The following is a 17,008-nucleotide window of genomic DNA, read 5'->3' as shown; positions in this document are numbered from 1 at the left end:
ACACGCAGTCCGGAGCATCACACTGTGAGGAGGCTGTCACCTCTCCCAAGTGCACTCCCATGTCACACTTCTGTGAGAAAGAACATACACAAAAAAGGCGATCTGGCTATTCGCTTAGTGCCATTTGATAATAACATTAATTATTTCAGCTATGAGTTAATAAGCAGCAGGAGTAAATGGCCAGAGGCACTGCTTCCGGCTATCAGCTCATCTCTGCTGTCATTTATTAATCTGAGGGGAATGTCTCAGGCATCAATGATTATTGCTACATCTGTTGTTTCTTCGCTTGGGTTATTTTAAAGTAGTACAACATCTAAAGGCAAGGAATGACTGGACAAAAACTAAGCCGTGCTAAAGCTTTATGAAGCTGCTCCCCTTCCCAATGCAGTATTAGCAGCCAACACAAGGGCAATGTTTCTATTTTCTTCCAGCTCAGTCTTGTCCTCACAAGCAGTGACTCCGCATTTTTAGCTCGCAGGGCACGAATCCAAGAGTGATCTCATCCAACTGTCAAACTACTTCTAACAGAAAAAACGCCTGTGCCAAGAACAGGTAGAAAAATCATAAATAGCTCTCTCAGGACTCGGTTATACAAGCAAAGTACTTCCAGAATGCATTTTTCCTACTTATTTTCATGTTTGCAATACACAGAGGCAGTCAATGAACACGGGGGCCATCCCCAGCCTGTCACCAGAAGACACACCTTTTTACAGTTGCATACGAAATGCCTCCAGTCACTGGAGCAGCCAGGCTGCTCTGCGCATGTTCTACTGCACAAATGAATAAGCTGCGATGTCCTTCAGCAGCCATACAGGCAACCTCTTCTCTAAGCAACATTTTGAGTCTGTTATTTCTTTACATGCTCTTCTTTAGATCTCGCCCACGTTTGTTTGACACAGAAAAAACATCGCTGAAGATTGGAGGCCATGGTGTCTTGTTGTCAATCAGCCCACTGCCCTGCTTACACATGCTTTCATGGAAAGCAGCCACAGCTTTACTTACAATAAGACCAGCTACCTGGAGGAAATCTTGAGGCCTTACAGCAACAGCACACTGATGGAACTAGGCACACCACACACCATTGCACCACCACTCTGCAATCAGAGACGTGCTGCTCGATGCAGGCAGCTCCTGCACCCAAACACTTGCATTTGACCCACTGGCATGCTTGCTCACATGAACACATGACTGGAAGGCACCACAGGACCCCAGGAGATGTGCAGGCAGCAGGCCATGGACTTCAGTGCAAGTGAGGTGTGTGCTGAAGGGCCTTTCTGAGCCAGAAAGCTGTGTAAGAGGAAGGCTTTGAATACAGAGGTCATTTTGCTGAATATGGACTGCCCGGTGGGAAGACAAAGGCCTATCTTACCCTGAAATACCCACATGCGAACAGCTGCAAAATTGGAGATATCCAACACGGCCTGAGCTCATTCCTGTGCAACGACAGGCTCTTCGTGAGACAGGAAGCTATTATATCTAAACACAAAGCCATCCCAGGGCTGTGGCTAAGAATGAAATCCCATTGCAATCCCACCCCGGCCACGTGCTGAGGCGCAGCTCTCGTGCAGGTGATGCACTCAGTGCTTTTGGTGTGGACACACACAGCATGGGACATTACGCCACCAACACTCCTTCAAAGTATTATGAAGATGTAAGGAAATGCTTCCACTCATTCTCCTGTCCTAATGTTTGGGATGTCTGCTACAAGCCACTGGATCGCTAAGGGACATGTTGCCAGGCACAAACAAACTCCAGTCATGTCGAAATACCAACAGGGAGTAACACTGAGCTACAGATGGAAAGCTTTCAGACAGTAAGTCCAGAGGTAACCCATCTGTTATGTCAAAAACAAACAAACAACACAGCCATAGCCAAACAGCTATCCAGAAAGCCCTGGGAGTTCTCTAAGTCTAATTTATGGCATTTGGCCTAGCATACACCTTGTTACTCAGGAGTCATTACAGTGTGGCTACAGGTAAGTGTAATAGCTAGAGAGTCTTAAAGAGAAGCAGAAGAAAAAAAAAAAACAGATGGGAAACTCCTTGCTGGGATTCCAACTGCAGGAGCAGAAACACTGCTGCTCAGTTATTATGGAAATATTTTAGTTATCTTTCTACATTATTTAAGCTTATTTGCTAGGCTGTACTCTGTTAGCAGAGCTTTCATGAAGCGTTTGCAACCACAAATCCCTTTTCAGCATTACCACAGAACTTGGGAGACCATGGCTGATTTAATTTCGAGCTGTTCCAACAAACCCCAGCAAAGCAGGAACCTTACTAGAGGACTGTGTCTGAGCACTCCTCCATCCCACTGGGCTGGGTGCACTGACACCAAGGAGGGAGAAAGCTGTGGCTGTATTTGTGTTCTTGTGCATTTAAATACAGTAACAAAAAAAGATAGGTACCAATTTCATTAGCAACTTCGTTCTCAGCTTACTGGATAGCTTCCAAAAGGACACCTATCCTAAAAGCATCTCTTGGAGAGAGGACGGTTGCATCACAAAGTAACCTAGATGGACTGCTTCCCTGGGGACATTACAGATTTCCCAAGTCATCCCTCAGCTAATAGGCAAGGTAATAAAGTCAGTCTAAATTCTTGTCTTCACCTGGGATACCTCCTTTCCTACAGGCAAATTTACTCCACTGCAGTGAAGACATAAAGAGAAGTCACTGCAGCTTCTGTTCTTCCACTTGTTTTGCATCAGGCAGCAGCAGAAGAAACAAAATGGTCACCTGGGAGGTGGGCAGCTTCAGAACTTACCTGGGGGCAGAAAAAGGCTTGGCATGGCTGTACCTGTGTGCTATGGTAGGAAGGATCCTGATGGCTTCAAATGAGATCTGCTGAAAGCCATACAGGAATTGCCTATGTGTCACTTCCAGACTGGTATATTTGCTTAAAGAAACTTTCATTGCTCAGGTGAAGCTTTGCATAGGAATTAGCCTTGAAATACCACACAGGTCTGGTCCTGGCTTTGTCAGTAGGGGTTCACACAGTGCTGTGCTCATGGTCAGGTCCAGAACAACATAACACAGTTTACTCAAATGAGAGAAAGTAATGGCTACGAGAATGAGCAGAGGTGGATTGCTTTGTGGATCCCTGAGCTGCATGTTCTGCAAGTTTAACCTGAATGTTTCTATTACTTCCACTATCAGTCAAAATTCACTGCAAGATGCTGAGCAATCAGGCAATGATTCCTCCATCGCTTAAAACACTCCTGGCTTTTATTCTTTTTTAACTTTCAGTGACTACGGATCAGACAAGATTCTGTTTTTCAGGAAAACTAAGTTTCTTGAATATTATATCCACTGACAAGCAAAATAAAAATAGAAGCATTAGCCTAGAAAAACAAAGGCTGAAAGGTATTTAAGATTGATCTCTAAATAAATCAGGAGGGTAAACACTGGGAAAGGGAAAACAAGATCTACTGGGTACAAGAATAACAAGTGCAAGATGGCCATAAATATCTAGATGTGAAATAGCTTCTTGAGCTTTAGCTCCCTGCTGATCAAGAGAGTCTCTGCAGGAGAGGTAAGGGCAGAACTTGACCAGCTTCTTGTAAAAATTGCATAGAGTAACACGTATAACATAAAATCCATAAAATAGCATCCTATAGCATATATAACATGCATACTGCAGAAAGTAACTCCACTGATCATACACAGAGCTATTCATACTTACTAATATGCAAATTCTAATATTGTACCAAAAAGGTCTGCTATCCAAGTTAATATAAGCTATGATGTAGTGTAATGGCTAACAGCAATGCTTGGCATATCTAACCCGATGCAATCTAAACAAAATAGAGAAGGTGGTGCTCATTAAATCTGAGCCTCGTTTTGTTGAAGTGATAATAAATGTCTGCAGACATTGTCATGAGCAATTCTACCTGGACGTTTAAGATGCTAAGAAAAGAAAAGCTTTAAGAATGAGCAAAGTTTTTTTTAATAAAATCATTCTGTGCTACTAGTTCTGGCAATCAAGACAACTGCTGAGTAAAGCTTTTGGTTTTCTGATCTGGTTATAGACTGTGTTCCAGTGCCCACTGAATTAGCCTGTTCCACAGCCACTGCTACCTTCAGTTCACCACTGTGCTCTGACAATTTCTTACTGCACCCAGCCCAGCTAAAAGCTCTGCACAGCTTACACAGATTGGGTAGGCTCATGTTCAGCACACAGCTGGAGCTCAATAGCACACGAGCTCTTCTTCCTCCCCTTCTCCCAAGGACAGGACATAAAACAGCAACAGACCTGGTCTCACCCCTGCTGGCTTCCTGATAGCCCAACAGTGGAAACCACGTACAGCAGAAGCACAAAGGTTTTTGCTCAGACCCTGCAGCACACTTTGCAGGTAGAGACAGGAGAAAGGTGGGGCTGAGAACAGACCTGTAAGAAGCCCGTCCTTCTGGCAGTACACTCTCTGAAGTCTTACCACACGTGGCAACCTCCAGCTTTAGAGACCTGCTTTGCTGCTTGCACTGCACCAGGCAGCTGCCGGGGGAGAACTTGGCTCATGACACAAGTGAACAAATACACATTATTATTTATTTTTATGCTCCACACTGACACGCAGGCACCTTGCTGCTGCAACACAGTAAGCATTCTGCTTCTAGGATAAAAAAAAAAAAATTATATATATAATTTTTATATATATATATATATATATATATATATGCCTATCTTACTTCAGTTTGGTGCATTACTTAAGTCTTTCTGAGAGAGAGAGAGGGTGATAACTAGGTAACTATTGGTCTAATGTAAATAGTTGCATTTCAGCTGGACAGAATGTATTACTGTATTCAAACTGAAAACTGGCCAGCATATTTTGTAAAATAAAGCAAGGAAAGCAGCAAGTGGACTCCTTTGGAAGACAACTCCTATAGCTCTGCAGAGTGGTGCTTGCAGCTGGGGAAGGCTGGCTGTGGCTCGGGGGCCTTTCCTGCAGCTCAAGCCAAAAATTGCTCTTAGCCTGACTTAGCTCTAGGATCCAACAAACTGATGTGGCTACACTAGCTTCTACCTTGGTATAATTATATAATTTCTTAATTCTAAACATTTTAGACAACAGGGAGCCTGTTGCATTAGAAGCCACATACCCCGGCAGTCCACACACACACACACACACACACACACAAAGGTAATCAAACTCTTAACAGAACGGACAAAGCTTGCCAAGTTATATTCAGACTTTGGAAACAATCCACACAGTAATAACTGGAAGGCTTGTGTGTGGAAGGAGGCACTGCAGCACCCCGCAATGCACATGAATGATGTTACTGTAATCATTCGTGTCCCACAGGAGAGCAGCTCACTGCACAGCATGGACAGGCTGTGAAAGTCCTCACTGATTCCTGTACTTAAAACATACCCATAACTGCTGGGTAACGTTAGCAAAGTTGCTAAAAATAAAAAAATTAAAAAATAAAAAAAAAAAGGAGAGAAAAGCATCTAAACTTTAGCAGTCATGGTAGATGAATATTTTTTATTAAGTGGGTTGAGTTTTTTGTTTTGTTTTTAAGCAGGAAGATCACAATTAAGAAAAACAGAATCAAGGCTTTGCCTACATTGGACATTTGTCCTGAAGTAGCTTAACTCCTTCAGCTGTAATCACTGCCCCTCTATCATTACAGATGGCAAACTGAGGGTGCACTTGACATTCAGGCCATTCCCCAGTGCACTCACTTTCCAAACCAGCAGCAGGCCTTCACCTTATGCATACTCCGGGATGCAGTTAAGTCCAAGCACATTCTTAATTGCACTATGGAGAAGCCAAAAATGCTGTAACACTTTGTGGAAACAGCACACATCTAATAGCTGGCACCTCCAGACCTTTCCAGAGATGTCAGAAAAAAATTGAATATATGGATTGCACAGAGTACAGATAAATCCAATCTCCTACAGGAAGTCAGTTCGGTTCACTAAGCTGACAGGAAGAAAGTAAGAGAGCGAACCTGTTTCAGATGCTTTAATGGTGTGAGCTGACGCACGGAGGGATCAGATAAGTACCAAAGCCACCACAAAGAGTGTGGAGTACATGGCTGCAAATGGAAAACGGGGGAAAAACAAAACTAGCCATTCTGGCATCAGCAAATAGCGAGGTCAGGCTTCTTGGTGTCAGAATCATGGCAGCACACAAAGAGGCTCACAAGGCCTTGTGTATTTTAGCTTGGTTTCAACCTATGGTATACTGAGCATAGAGATAGCCTCCATGTCTCTTCCTCTGCCTCAGCTGCATTTGCTCCCCAGTGCAGCCTGTCAAAGACATTATTTTTAAGTTGTGGAACAGAATCCTGTATTAAATCAAGTTAAATGAACACAGATTCTCATTTCCCCCACATGCATGAGGTGTAGCACACTGACACAGGGGCACGGCTGGTTTCAATTGGCATCGGTCCCTGGTGTAGCTAAGGCCCCAGGACAGGAGCATTTGGTTTCATCAGACAGCAGCACTTTCCCAAGAGCCACAGAAGTACCCCTCTATCCTTAGAAACACTGCAGAAGTCCAAACAGCCCCAGTTACTGAATCAGACGAACTCCTCTATACTAAGAAAATGTCTTATCCTGACAAAAGGATGGATGAATTCCCTTCTGCCTGCAGTTCTCTGGCTGCTTGACTAGATATATCTGAAATGGAAGCATTTGTCTGATCCCTCAACACCAACAACCTGTTTGGTAGCATCTGTTACATGGCTGTTACTACTGCTTTCCCAGTTTTCACTTCTTTATATAAAACTACCGCAGCTGCAGCCCAAGCGCTTAGAGGAATCTCCAAGAAGAAGGGCAGAGGAGAAGCAGGCACTGAGCCCCACACACCGTACTGAGTCCACTGCAGAGCCCCTGCCAGCATGCACACTTGATCCAACCCTCTCTTTAATGAAGACTTAATTAATCATTATTCATCCGCAACACACTAAAATGGCACAGAGCTGAAAGAGACAGTAAACTACTACAGCTGGCAGTCTGAAAGCCCTACCTTCACTACAGCATAGTCTGGATAGCAATGCACCCATAAGCTGTATTTCATGGACCAAAAAGAAAGGAAGGATAACACGTCCCAACTTCCTGCCTCAGCACAGAACTACAGATCTGTTTTCCCCAGTTCACCAGATCCAAGTAGATGACAACTTCAGTCACACCAAGAGACTTCAGGAGAAGCTACACGTAGGGTGAGGTGAGCTCTTCCCCAGGAAGCACCAAACCAGGGATACCTTGCTTCTTGTGGGAGGCAGGAATAGCAAGCTACTCTACAAACACTGCTTATAGAGGAAAGCAAAGATCACTTGGAGCATGAAATTGTATTTGCATGCAAGCGGATACTATTTTTTTCTTTCCTAAAAGATCTTGCAGAAGGATTTTGCAGAATAAAACTAATTATACATTTACTACAGTGCCAACTCCACCTCCTGGAAATCAATAAAGCCACTACATACAAAAGGAATGGGTGCTCTTCAGCAAACGTTTTCCGTAGGTTAGCTGCACAGTAATGCAAGCAAACACAACCTGAATGCTTACAAATTCCAGACAGTTTGTCTAAACGCAGACATAATGAAAACATCTCTTTCTGCACCTCGGTTTCGGTCCTTGCAGATGACTGGCTGGGAGAATTCTATAAATAGCAGAGCTCCACATGAGTTACCATATGAAGCCCTTCCAAGGGATTCATTCTCACAGCACTACCTGCAGTCAGGGTGGAGCTGCAGGCCCTGGGTGTAAGAGGTGCAAGGCCATTAAGCTAAAAAAGAATTCGTAGTTAATTGAAATTAAGTATTTTTGCTTCAAATTTAAAAGTTACGTTGTTTCCTTCCACAGACAATATACTTGCAAGAATGTCACCCTCCAGACGACAATCCACAGCCACTGTAAGGTCCTAAAATAAAGATAATATCACAGAGCTTCATGAAGCAGACACTAACAGCAATGACTTACTCATACCTCATAAGCTAAACTGAAGACAGATGGATGCAACTGCAATACAAATCATAATACCTGAACAGAACACAACCAAGAGAAATTCCAAAGCAACAGAAACTAACAACAGCGAGCACTATTAATAAGCAAAAAATAAAGTTTGCAAGCGTTAAGATGTTAATTTTTGTCTCAACTAAATTTGAATTTACAGCATTTGTTTGCCAGTCTGAGCCTTTTATAAAGTTTCCACTGAATAGAGCAGTTAACTGCTTTCTGTTAGGCAACATTACAGAACAAACCAGTTTAGCAGTTTGGAAGGTTTGTAGTGCAGCAATTCTTAGTTGTTTCTTCAAAACCTGGGAGCAATCACTGCTCTTTCTCTGAAATTCAAAGAGAAGGAATTTATTCAGGCAAAATAAATATTGGTCTTCACCTATACTGCAATGTTATACCATGTCTGAATTACAATTTCAACAACTGCGTTCATAAAGCACTGCTATTAATGTTCAGCACAGAACAAACTCTGTATCTGGGTTTAATTACAATGATGAATAAGCCAGACAGAGGCATCGTCCCAGAGCAGTCATGCATTATACTGTCCTGTAGATACCGAAATAATGGAATCTGATGCACTTTGATCTCTTAGATACATCTCCTGCAGCAGTAAAAGAGTGCAAGAGCAGCCAGCCTCATCCAATTCTCCAACATGCGCATGCTGACTCAGAAGAGATTTGTCTCCCAAACTACTTATGGGAATAAATAAAGCCAGATAAATATTACTCTGTTTCCTTAGGGCTAGAGTGTGTATACAAATCATTGGGAGTCACATAAAGCAATAGTGGTGAGGGCCACGGGGAAATTGTATAGTCAGACAGTAGTTCAGTAGGTACTGGATGGATTCTCTATGCAGATATGTCTGAGTTATAACCTAGTTGGCCATTTCTTTTTGAATTAGTTTTGCATGACAAAAATTAGAACATGTGATTCTGTGAAACTGGAAATACCTGACAAAAATCAGCAGCGTAATTGAGGCTGCAGGACAACTGATTCCCTGCCTTTGTCCAAAACAGCACCAAACGTTTGGTTGGGTTGTTTTTTTTTTTTTTTGCATACACTGGATGTTTGTGCAGCTTCATTACATTTTATTGGTCATAAAACAGGCATTTCCTTGATGCTTCTAGGACTTGTCTTTGCAGTCCAAATTCTAATGGCATACGGGCTTAGTCTGAAAAACTCAGCCAGCTGAGATTCATCTTTGAGGACAAGGCCATCTCTGCGTGGTTATTTGGCCTTTGAGTTCAAGGAACAAAGTACAGTGACTGCTGCTGAGCTGTGCCTCCACACATACCCACTGCTCCACGTGGGGAAAAAGTAAGAAGGTCACAGAGGCCGCTCCGGTGACCAAAGAAACACGATCCCAGGAAACAAGACTCAGTACCACAAGGATAGCAGCCCACACATTCACTGCTGCACACTGGGGCTACGAGAACCCATTTTCCTGAGCCACAGTTTCTCCCATTCCTCCCCCAGTTTCAGCCCTCCCCCAGGCAGCACAGGTCTACATCACCTCGAGACTAAGCCAGTGGCTGAACACGGGCAGGATGAGAATGCTCAACAATCAAACCAGCCTTCAGTACGGTTCCATGCGTGCATGTGTGCGAGGCAGGGAGCATGCGCGAGATTTCTGACGGCTCAGCAGAAACATCCAGTGCAATAAACCAGCTGGTTGTGATTTGGCTGACGCAAGTGTGGTTAAAAGGAAAGCTCTTTCATCTTCTCCAGTTGCTGCATGCATCTGCTGTTTGTCCATGTTGCTGCTCAGGGACCGTGGCCACCAGCACTCTAACTTTCTTTTTCGTTGTTGAGAAATGGCGCAGCCGACAGGGATTCCTACGGAGGGCTGGTAAATAAAACAACCGCTCTCTACAACTCCGTGGTCTCTTGGAAATTGTTTCATTAGCTCATAGGAAAGTCACAGTTGGTTTGCTTTAGTCCATTCCACAAACCATTATCTCTTCAGAACACAAAACTAGCTTATTTTCCGTGGTTCTAAAACTCAACTACAGATGTACAGTCAGTAACATCAGCAGATTGCATCAATGAATCCGAGACACATCCAGGAACCTTCCATGACACAAGGTGGTCCTGGGTTTGGGGAGGGCCAGATGGTCTGTTAGGATTGGCTTGCCTCAAAGAACACTAGAGCTCCCCGGATAATGAAGATTCATTATCCTGATTAGGCAAGATTTCTTATTACCGTCTCCACTGCCTCTTCATTTCTCCTAATTGAGCATCTGGAAGCATCTGCTCTGCCAAACAAATCCTAAATTATCAGATTCCACAACAGATTTTAAGAGATATCTCTTGTCTTAAACTGATCTTCTGATAAAGCTCCCTCTCCACAGCAGATAATTTGTTGCAAATTCCTGCAGAGTTCATTTTGTAATGGCGGAATACCATTTTATTAAAATCAAATTATTGCAGAACACTTTACAAACATGAATTAATTTACTAAGCATGTCTGCATTAAAGATAAGCTTTATTACTCCTCATTTTACAGACGAGGAAACCAAAGCACAGAGCAGTTAAGTGATTTGCCAAAAGTTACAAGCTAAACATCAGGCTGAACGAACTAAGAACAACCATGGCTTATGCCAGGCCTGCTCAAGTGACTTATGTTTTTATTATCCCAAGTCTCTGTTTCAGCCAGCAGGAAGCTGCACGCCAGCTCCAGCAGTGCCCACCATGGGGCTGTACGGGAACTAGCTCTGCTGGGCCAGGTTGCTGCTGCAGGCAGCCAGAAGGCTGGCAGAACGATACAGCAGATAGCATCTTCCAAGAACACATATCTACCTGCATATCTCACTGATGAGACTTCCATGGCATCTCAGCAATTTTTTCATGCAATCTAAGCCTCGATTGGAGCTTGTTTTGCCTTTTATAGTCAAAGAATGACCAGCTTTTTCCCCTGAAGAGGTTTTACTCAAACTCACCACAATATCCCTAAAAACCTGCTCATTTTGTAATTTTTTGGTCTCTTAGGAACACTTTCATTAGCTCAGAGAGAAGTCACGGCTAATTTGCTTTAGTCCATTCCACAGACCATTTACTCCTCAAAATATAAATAGGTTTCTGTGCACATCTGTGGGGAGGCAACAGTAAGGCTGAGCACAAAGGCTGGAAGACACAAGTCTCTCACAAGCAAGCAGGGTTATTTTTATCTTCTTGACCTTATATTCTGCAACCTGTTTAACTAGAAACGTTGAAAGGGTCAATGGCAGTGTTCATTAAACCAAGCTTCTTTCCTTTATTGAAGGGATGAACAGTGTCACAGCAGACAGAGACAGACCTTGCGTAAAATCTCGATGAAACTTCGCCATTTCTTGGAGAAATGCATGCAGCGGATCAACCAGGATTCTGTCAGATGAGCTTATGAACTCCCTCTCTTCTTTTCAAAACACCTATTGCAAAACCTTCTGGTCAAAATGGCTAGGGACAGATCTTCACCCGCTGCTGACTCAACAGCAATGAATTCCAATATTCAGCCAAAATTCATAAAGAACAATTTATAACAGGGTAACTTCAATATTATGGCAAAAAGTTACCTACCTTTATGACACTATCTGGTACCCTTTATTTCCAGGCTCCTCTTCCTTCCCCTCCTTCCAGCAGCTTTTTTTTTTACCAACAAGGTGGAAGCCAGCACCAACCAGCCAGCCTAATGCCACAACCAGTGTCCATTAAGACAGCAAATACAAGTGCACTTTTTTTTTTTTTTAAGTAACTATTATCTATAGAGGAATTTACACATGGCACCCCAGAAAACTTCACTTCCTCTTCTCACTGAAGCTGATCCCCACCCGTGCCCATGGTGCCAGAAGGCCCCAGACAGCCCCACACAAACAGACACTCTTGCCTGCAGCCCTTTCCCAGTTCCATCACAAAGATGAGCAGTGGGCTGAAGCACTATTTCAGTTCAGATCCACAAATGCAACTGCAATTCATGCATACGTCCAGCACAACACGAAGGACAAGACCTGCATGTGCAATTGTTAATACACTCATTTCTCTTACACAGAATGACTATAGTTGCTTTGGGCTTTGGTTTTGCTCTTCCCATGGCTAGCAATCAGCATGCAGTGTCTTTCTCACTGCAATTTCCTCCTCTTATACTGTCCCAACACACCCCAACAGTTCTGGCTTCACACAGAGAGCAGAACATTACGCCGCTGGGATTGCTCTCACAAAATATATGCCATCACTGATGACAAATATCTCATTTCTGGCCCAAGAGAATTTTGCACACACTTTTGTGAACAGGTGCAATTGCTGTAACAGAATGCATTGGGATTGCAACATTTAACCATATCAATTACCATACCTTTGAGAGGACAGCATCAGAACACTTGTGTTTTAGGTAAGTCATAACATAAGTCATCACAAGGCAATCATAAAAACTTTGTGGTCTGTTGAGCAAAATACACCCAACACACACACATCCACGGTGGCAAGTCTCACACAAATGCAGCAGACTATATCAAGGACAGCTGCTGACTGTTCAAACAGAGGACTTTCTCACGTAAGGAACACCCCACCGAGTGCTGCACTGAGGCTGCAGGACCTGCAGGGCACTGCACAGAGATCTGGGTACAGGCAGAAGGAAGCCCAGCAGCACAGACGAATCAGGACAAGAGCACAGTGAGCACCAATGATGCTCCCTGAACAGAGCAGGCTGGAGGAGGCTATTGCTGCAACTTCAATTTAAAAGAAGCCACAAGATATCTCAAATTGCATTTTCAAAACCTGCTGCTGCCAACAGCTTTTGCAAGTTTATGGGCACACTGTGCTGGCTTAAGCTCACGTCTGTGATCTCTCACCTCATTTTGTGCCTGCTATCTAATCAAGCAACTACCCAGGTTGGAAGTTTTTAAATGATGCCTCCAAATAAAAAATAAAATTAAAAAAAAAAAAATCCACTGAAATACTGTATCAGGCCCCAAAGACAAACAGCATGGTGCAGAGAAGCCAACCAGAGCTGGCTTCAGGTCTTCCCAGATAAAGGAAGAACACATTTCACCAGCCTGTCCTCCACACTGACATTTCAAATGTGCTCCTCTGAGCACAGGGTTGATGCTGAGAACAGGCACTTCTCACACTTGTAGCTTATTTGTTCAGCAAGCGTTGTATGTCTTTTTAAAAAGATCTCAGCACATACTGTTCACAGCACTACCTTTAAGAAACTCAGGAAGAAAAGATGGATTCCAGACTTCACTGAGTAAAATGCCAAAGTTTGGTAAATTCAGAAATTATTTCCTGCAGCTGTTAGGGAACTACTGAAGAAGAGAAACACGAGACAAGGGCTGAGAGAAGTGGCACATCTGTTGTGCAAAATAACATCGTTGCAAAGAACTACTAGAGGCAAGAGAAACTGGGTAAAAACAGAGTTCTGTGGACAAAGCAGCAGAAGGCATATTGCCAACAGATGGCAAAGGAGTCAAACGTGGAACAGAAAAATGAGCCTGAAAGTACACTCAATTTTGAAGACTTCAGGAGAAAAAAAAACAACAAAAAAATAACCCTTTCCTAAGCGGATTCACTAGTTAGTAATGGAGTTGCATGTGCTCAGCACTTGGAAAAACAGTTGTAATTTCAGGAGTCTAAAATGGAGGCAGCCAAAATCAGCATGCCTATGAAAATGCTGGTCAACTGTCAGTACAACTTCCTTCCCCACACACAAACACACGCTCTTCTCTGTGTGTTTTAATTATTTCCCATGTTAGCCCTTAAGCTTGATGCACTGGAAAACAGCTGCTGTTTTAATGGACCACTTTTTCATGAGTTTGGATAGCTGTTTAAGCTATCCCATGTAGCTTATAGCATGCCGACAAGGGGCAGGCATATGCAGAGCCTCTGAAGGAAAGGTATATTCCTCATTATTCCTTGTGTCTGTACTGACAATCCAATTTTCAGTTCAACTTTTAGAAGCAGGAATTTTATACAGCAGATTCAGTACCACTCACTGATAAAAAGGAATTTGGCATGCAATAATAAGGAGATTATTGGGTGCATATTTTGCAGTTACAAGTGAACACCTCAAAAATTATTGCTTAACTAGATTCCCATATGGACACCCACAGCACAAGCATACCAAAACACAAAGTATTTTGAACAAGATAGCACAGACATTAGCTCAAAGAGACACGCAAGTCCTTGTCTACAAGGCTGCACCTAGCCCAGCAAGCTTCCTTCGCTTTGCTTGTTTGCATACCTTGCGAGAGCGGCTCAGGAAGTTTGCACATCGTTGCTGCAAACCCAAAGGAAGCAAACCCAAATGTGGCCATTTTATGGCTGAGGTTCCAGCAGCTCGATTTTAAGTTGTTAATCGTGCACAGCTGCTCTTGCACAGCGCTAGGTGCCACAAACAAGTTTTCAAACTGATTTCATCCTCTTCCTTGCTTTCCATCCTCCGCAGGTCTGCATGTTCTCACACACACTAATTCTCATTCAAACATTGTGGAAAGTATTTATGACACATAAGGACAAAAATCCTACATTCCCATTTCTAACAGTGAATCTGAGCTGTGATCTGGAAGTTAAAATGAGAACGTGACATCCTGCTGCCACTACAGCAATAATGGAGTTCCAGGAGTTCCCCAAATTTAGTGCTTGGCTTGGGCACCTTTTGGCCTTAAAACAATTCAAAGTTACAAGCCCCTTCAACCTCAAAGCGTGTGAAATACTGCACAGTATGAAGGTGAAGGCCTTTTGTCATCACAAACCACTGCACTTTTTGACTATGTGACACAAAACGCCCCTTCAGTGAGAGTGTGGGAACTGCTGGGATCAGCGCATGGGGTTTGGGACAGCTGAATGCCTGCATGCACACCACCACATGCTGGGGAGTTTTGCTATGAATGCACATAATGTAAGTGTTCTGCAAGTTTGCTTATTTTACTGTCTACAGTGCTCTCAGTCAACCATTCACACTTATGTACAAGAAGTTCTTCATTTAAAATTAAAAAAAAAAAAGTATCAGCAACTGAGGAAGAGTACTTATCCACCACTGAAGCCGACAGGAGAAGGCCTGTACAATGGAATTTCTCAACTCCTGCAAGAGCCAACAGGTTGTCTTCCAAGGGGAAAAAAAAAAAAAAAAACAAGCAACCAAAGTCTTCCCAGAAAGCACAGCTGTGAATGCCGCCAACAGCACAGACAGTAATAAGTACGTTACAGCAAGAACACAGTGCGTTCCCAAACAACTGGGACACGCAATTGTCCCAAAGAAGGGACAATTAGGATTGGCTTAGTAACATCACTTTTCGAAAAACTTGACACCAAGCATTTTCATTTAATGGACTTGTGCAGACTCTGCTAAGAAGTCAGAAAAAAAAAAAATAACCCATCTTAGGAAATGTGTTCTGTCATTAAGCGTTCACACAAAGCGAGCAGCTCTGCACAGCCCGGCAGTCCCAGCATGGTTCCACTGCACCACCAAAGGCTGCTGTGTCCCTGACTCCTCCTGAACAACCCAGGGACCTCCTGTCACAGCTGGTGTTCCTCTGATCATCGAGAATCACAGGTTACATGTCTACCCTGCTAAATACTTTCTGCAGCTTTGTTAATTGTACTTTAAGGTCTGCAACTCCTGCATGACTCCCACCCTAAGGAGCGCTCAGGCCACCCCGCAGGATTTATCTGTGCCTGTCATTGTCACAGATCCCCTCAGACAGGGCCCATGTCCTGCTCAGAGCCACGCACATTTCCTCCTTAGGAGATGGAGACGAAGCAGGGGACAAACGCAGCCCTGTGTTCCGTGTCCTCCTTGCGGGGGTCACCACCGCGCAGAGCTCAGGTCCGGGCCGTGCAGGGACCCCACGGCTGCGAGGACGTGACAGAGCACCCGGCGTTTTTCTCCAGCTCGTCATCAGACGTAAATTTACATATCCTCTGCAGACAGAAGACCAAACAGCCCTTCCTGGAACCCCACGCAGCTGAAAGAAATCGGATCTCCGGCAGCACAAAAGTTACTCCGGTTCAGCTGCTGCCGGGGCGCCGCAGACAAAGCCGGGCAGCGCCGAACGCGCGGCCTCCGGAGCACCGAGAGCAGCACAGACAGTGATGTCACCGCGCGACGACAACAAAGGAAGCGGCACGGCTGGAAACTCGGCGCCTTCCCCTTCTGTTTTCAACCCAAATCTGGAGACGAACGCGGCTGCTCCGACCCCGAGGCGGGCCCTGACCCCCTCCGCCGTCTCCGGCTTCCCGCCCCGCGCGGTCCGCACGGCCCCACGTCGAGACCGGGGGAACAAAGCGGTGCTCCCCGCGCCACAGCCGGGACCCTCCGCTCGGTGCCCCGCAGGGACGGACGCAGCGCAGCGCCCCGGGGGCTCCTCCGGGCTCCTCCCCGCCCCCCGGCCGGGCCGCTCTCCGTCCCCGTCCCCTCGGGCTCCGCCGCGCCGCTCCCCGCCCCCTCCCGTACCTGATATGGCGGCGGCGGCTCCTGATCCGGCTCGGCCCCGTCCCCGTAGCTGGCCCGGTCCGACTGGGACTCGTGGAGCAGCGAGATGTCATCCGAGGTGGGGGACTTGAGGCAGTTCCCCATTTTCCTTCCCCTCGGGGAACGGTACGTCCCCTCTGCTTCCTCCCCTCCTCACGACGGAGGGCTCCGCACCCTCAGCCTCAGCCGCCGCGCAGCGCGCAGCCCGCAGCCGCCCCGCCGGGGAGGCTCATGCCAGCCCGGCCCTAAGCGGCTTAGCGGCAACGCGGCCGCCTCCTCGCGCCGCCCGCACTCCGCCCCGAGCCGTGGGGCGGCGGGGCTGCGCTGGGCTCGGCTCCTGCCCAGGAGCGGCGGGGCAGCAGGGCTCAGGTGGGGTCCGCCCGCCCCGCAGCAGCCCGGCGCCGTTCCGCTTCCCGGTCACCGGCTTTCTGCGCACTGGTCTTTGTCGCGCAGGCCGCCCCGGCTCCTCCTCTCACTCCGCCCCGCCGGGATCGCGCACGCAGGGCCCGGCGGACGGGAGCCGTGCCCGCCCCGGCGCGCTGAGGCGAGGCCGGCGGCCTCCGGCCCCGAAGCGAGCAGCCGTACGCCCCGCCCCGCCCCGCGGCT

The 17,008-nt window shown here is 45.7% G+C and overlaps 1 protein-coding gene across 1 annotated transcript in view; it reads right to left on the bottom strand.

The window, feature by feature from the left end:
• The window catches only part of RNF11 (ring finger protein 11), a 27,673-nt gene extending 10,665 nt beyond the window's left edge, over positions 1-17,008 (bottom strand). Inside the window, exon 1 of the mRNA XM_085231275.1 lies at positions 16,385-17,008. Within this exon, the coding sequence (XP_085087401.1) occupies positions 16,385-16,507 (123 nt within the window). The 5' untranslated portion in view covers positions 16,508-17,008. The remainder of the gene's footprint in view (positions 1-16,384) is intronic.

The sequence above is a fragment of the Meleagris gallopavo genome, chromosome 10 (assembly GCF_905368555.1).
Source record: "Meleagris gallopavo chromosome 10, MGAL_WU_HG_1.1, whole genome shotgun sequence".
NCBI lineage: Eukaryota > Metazoa > Chordata > Aves > Galliformes > Phasianidae > Meleagris > Meleagris gallopavo.
Note: the sequence above shows the minus strand (reverse complement) of the source record. Positions and strands in the feature narration are given on the sequence as shown.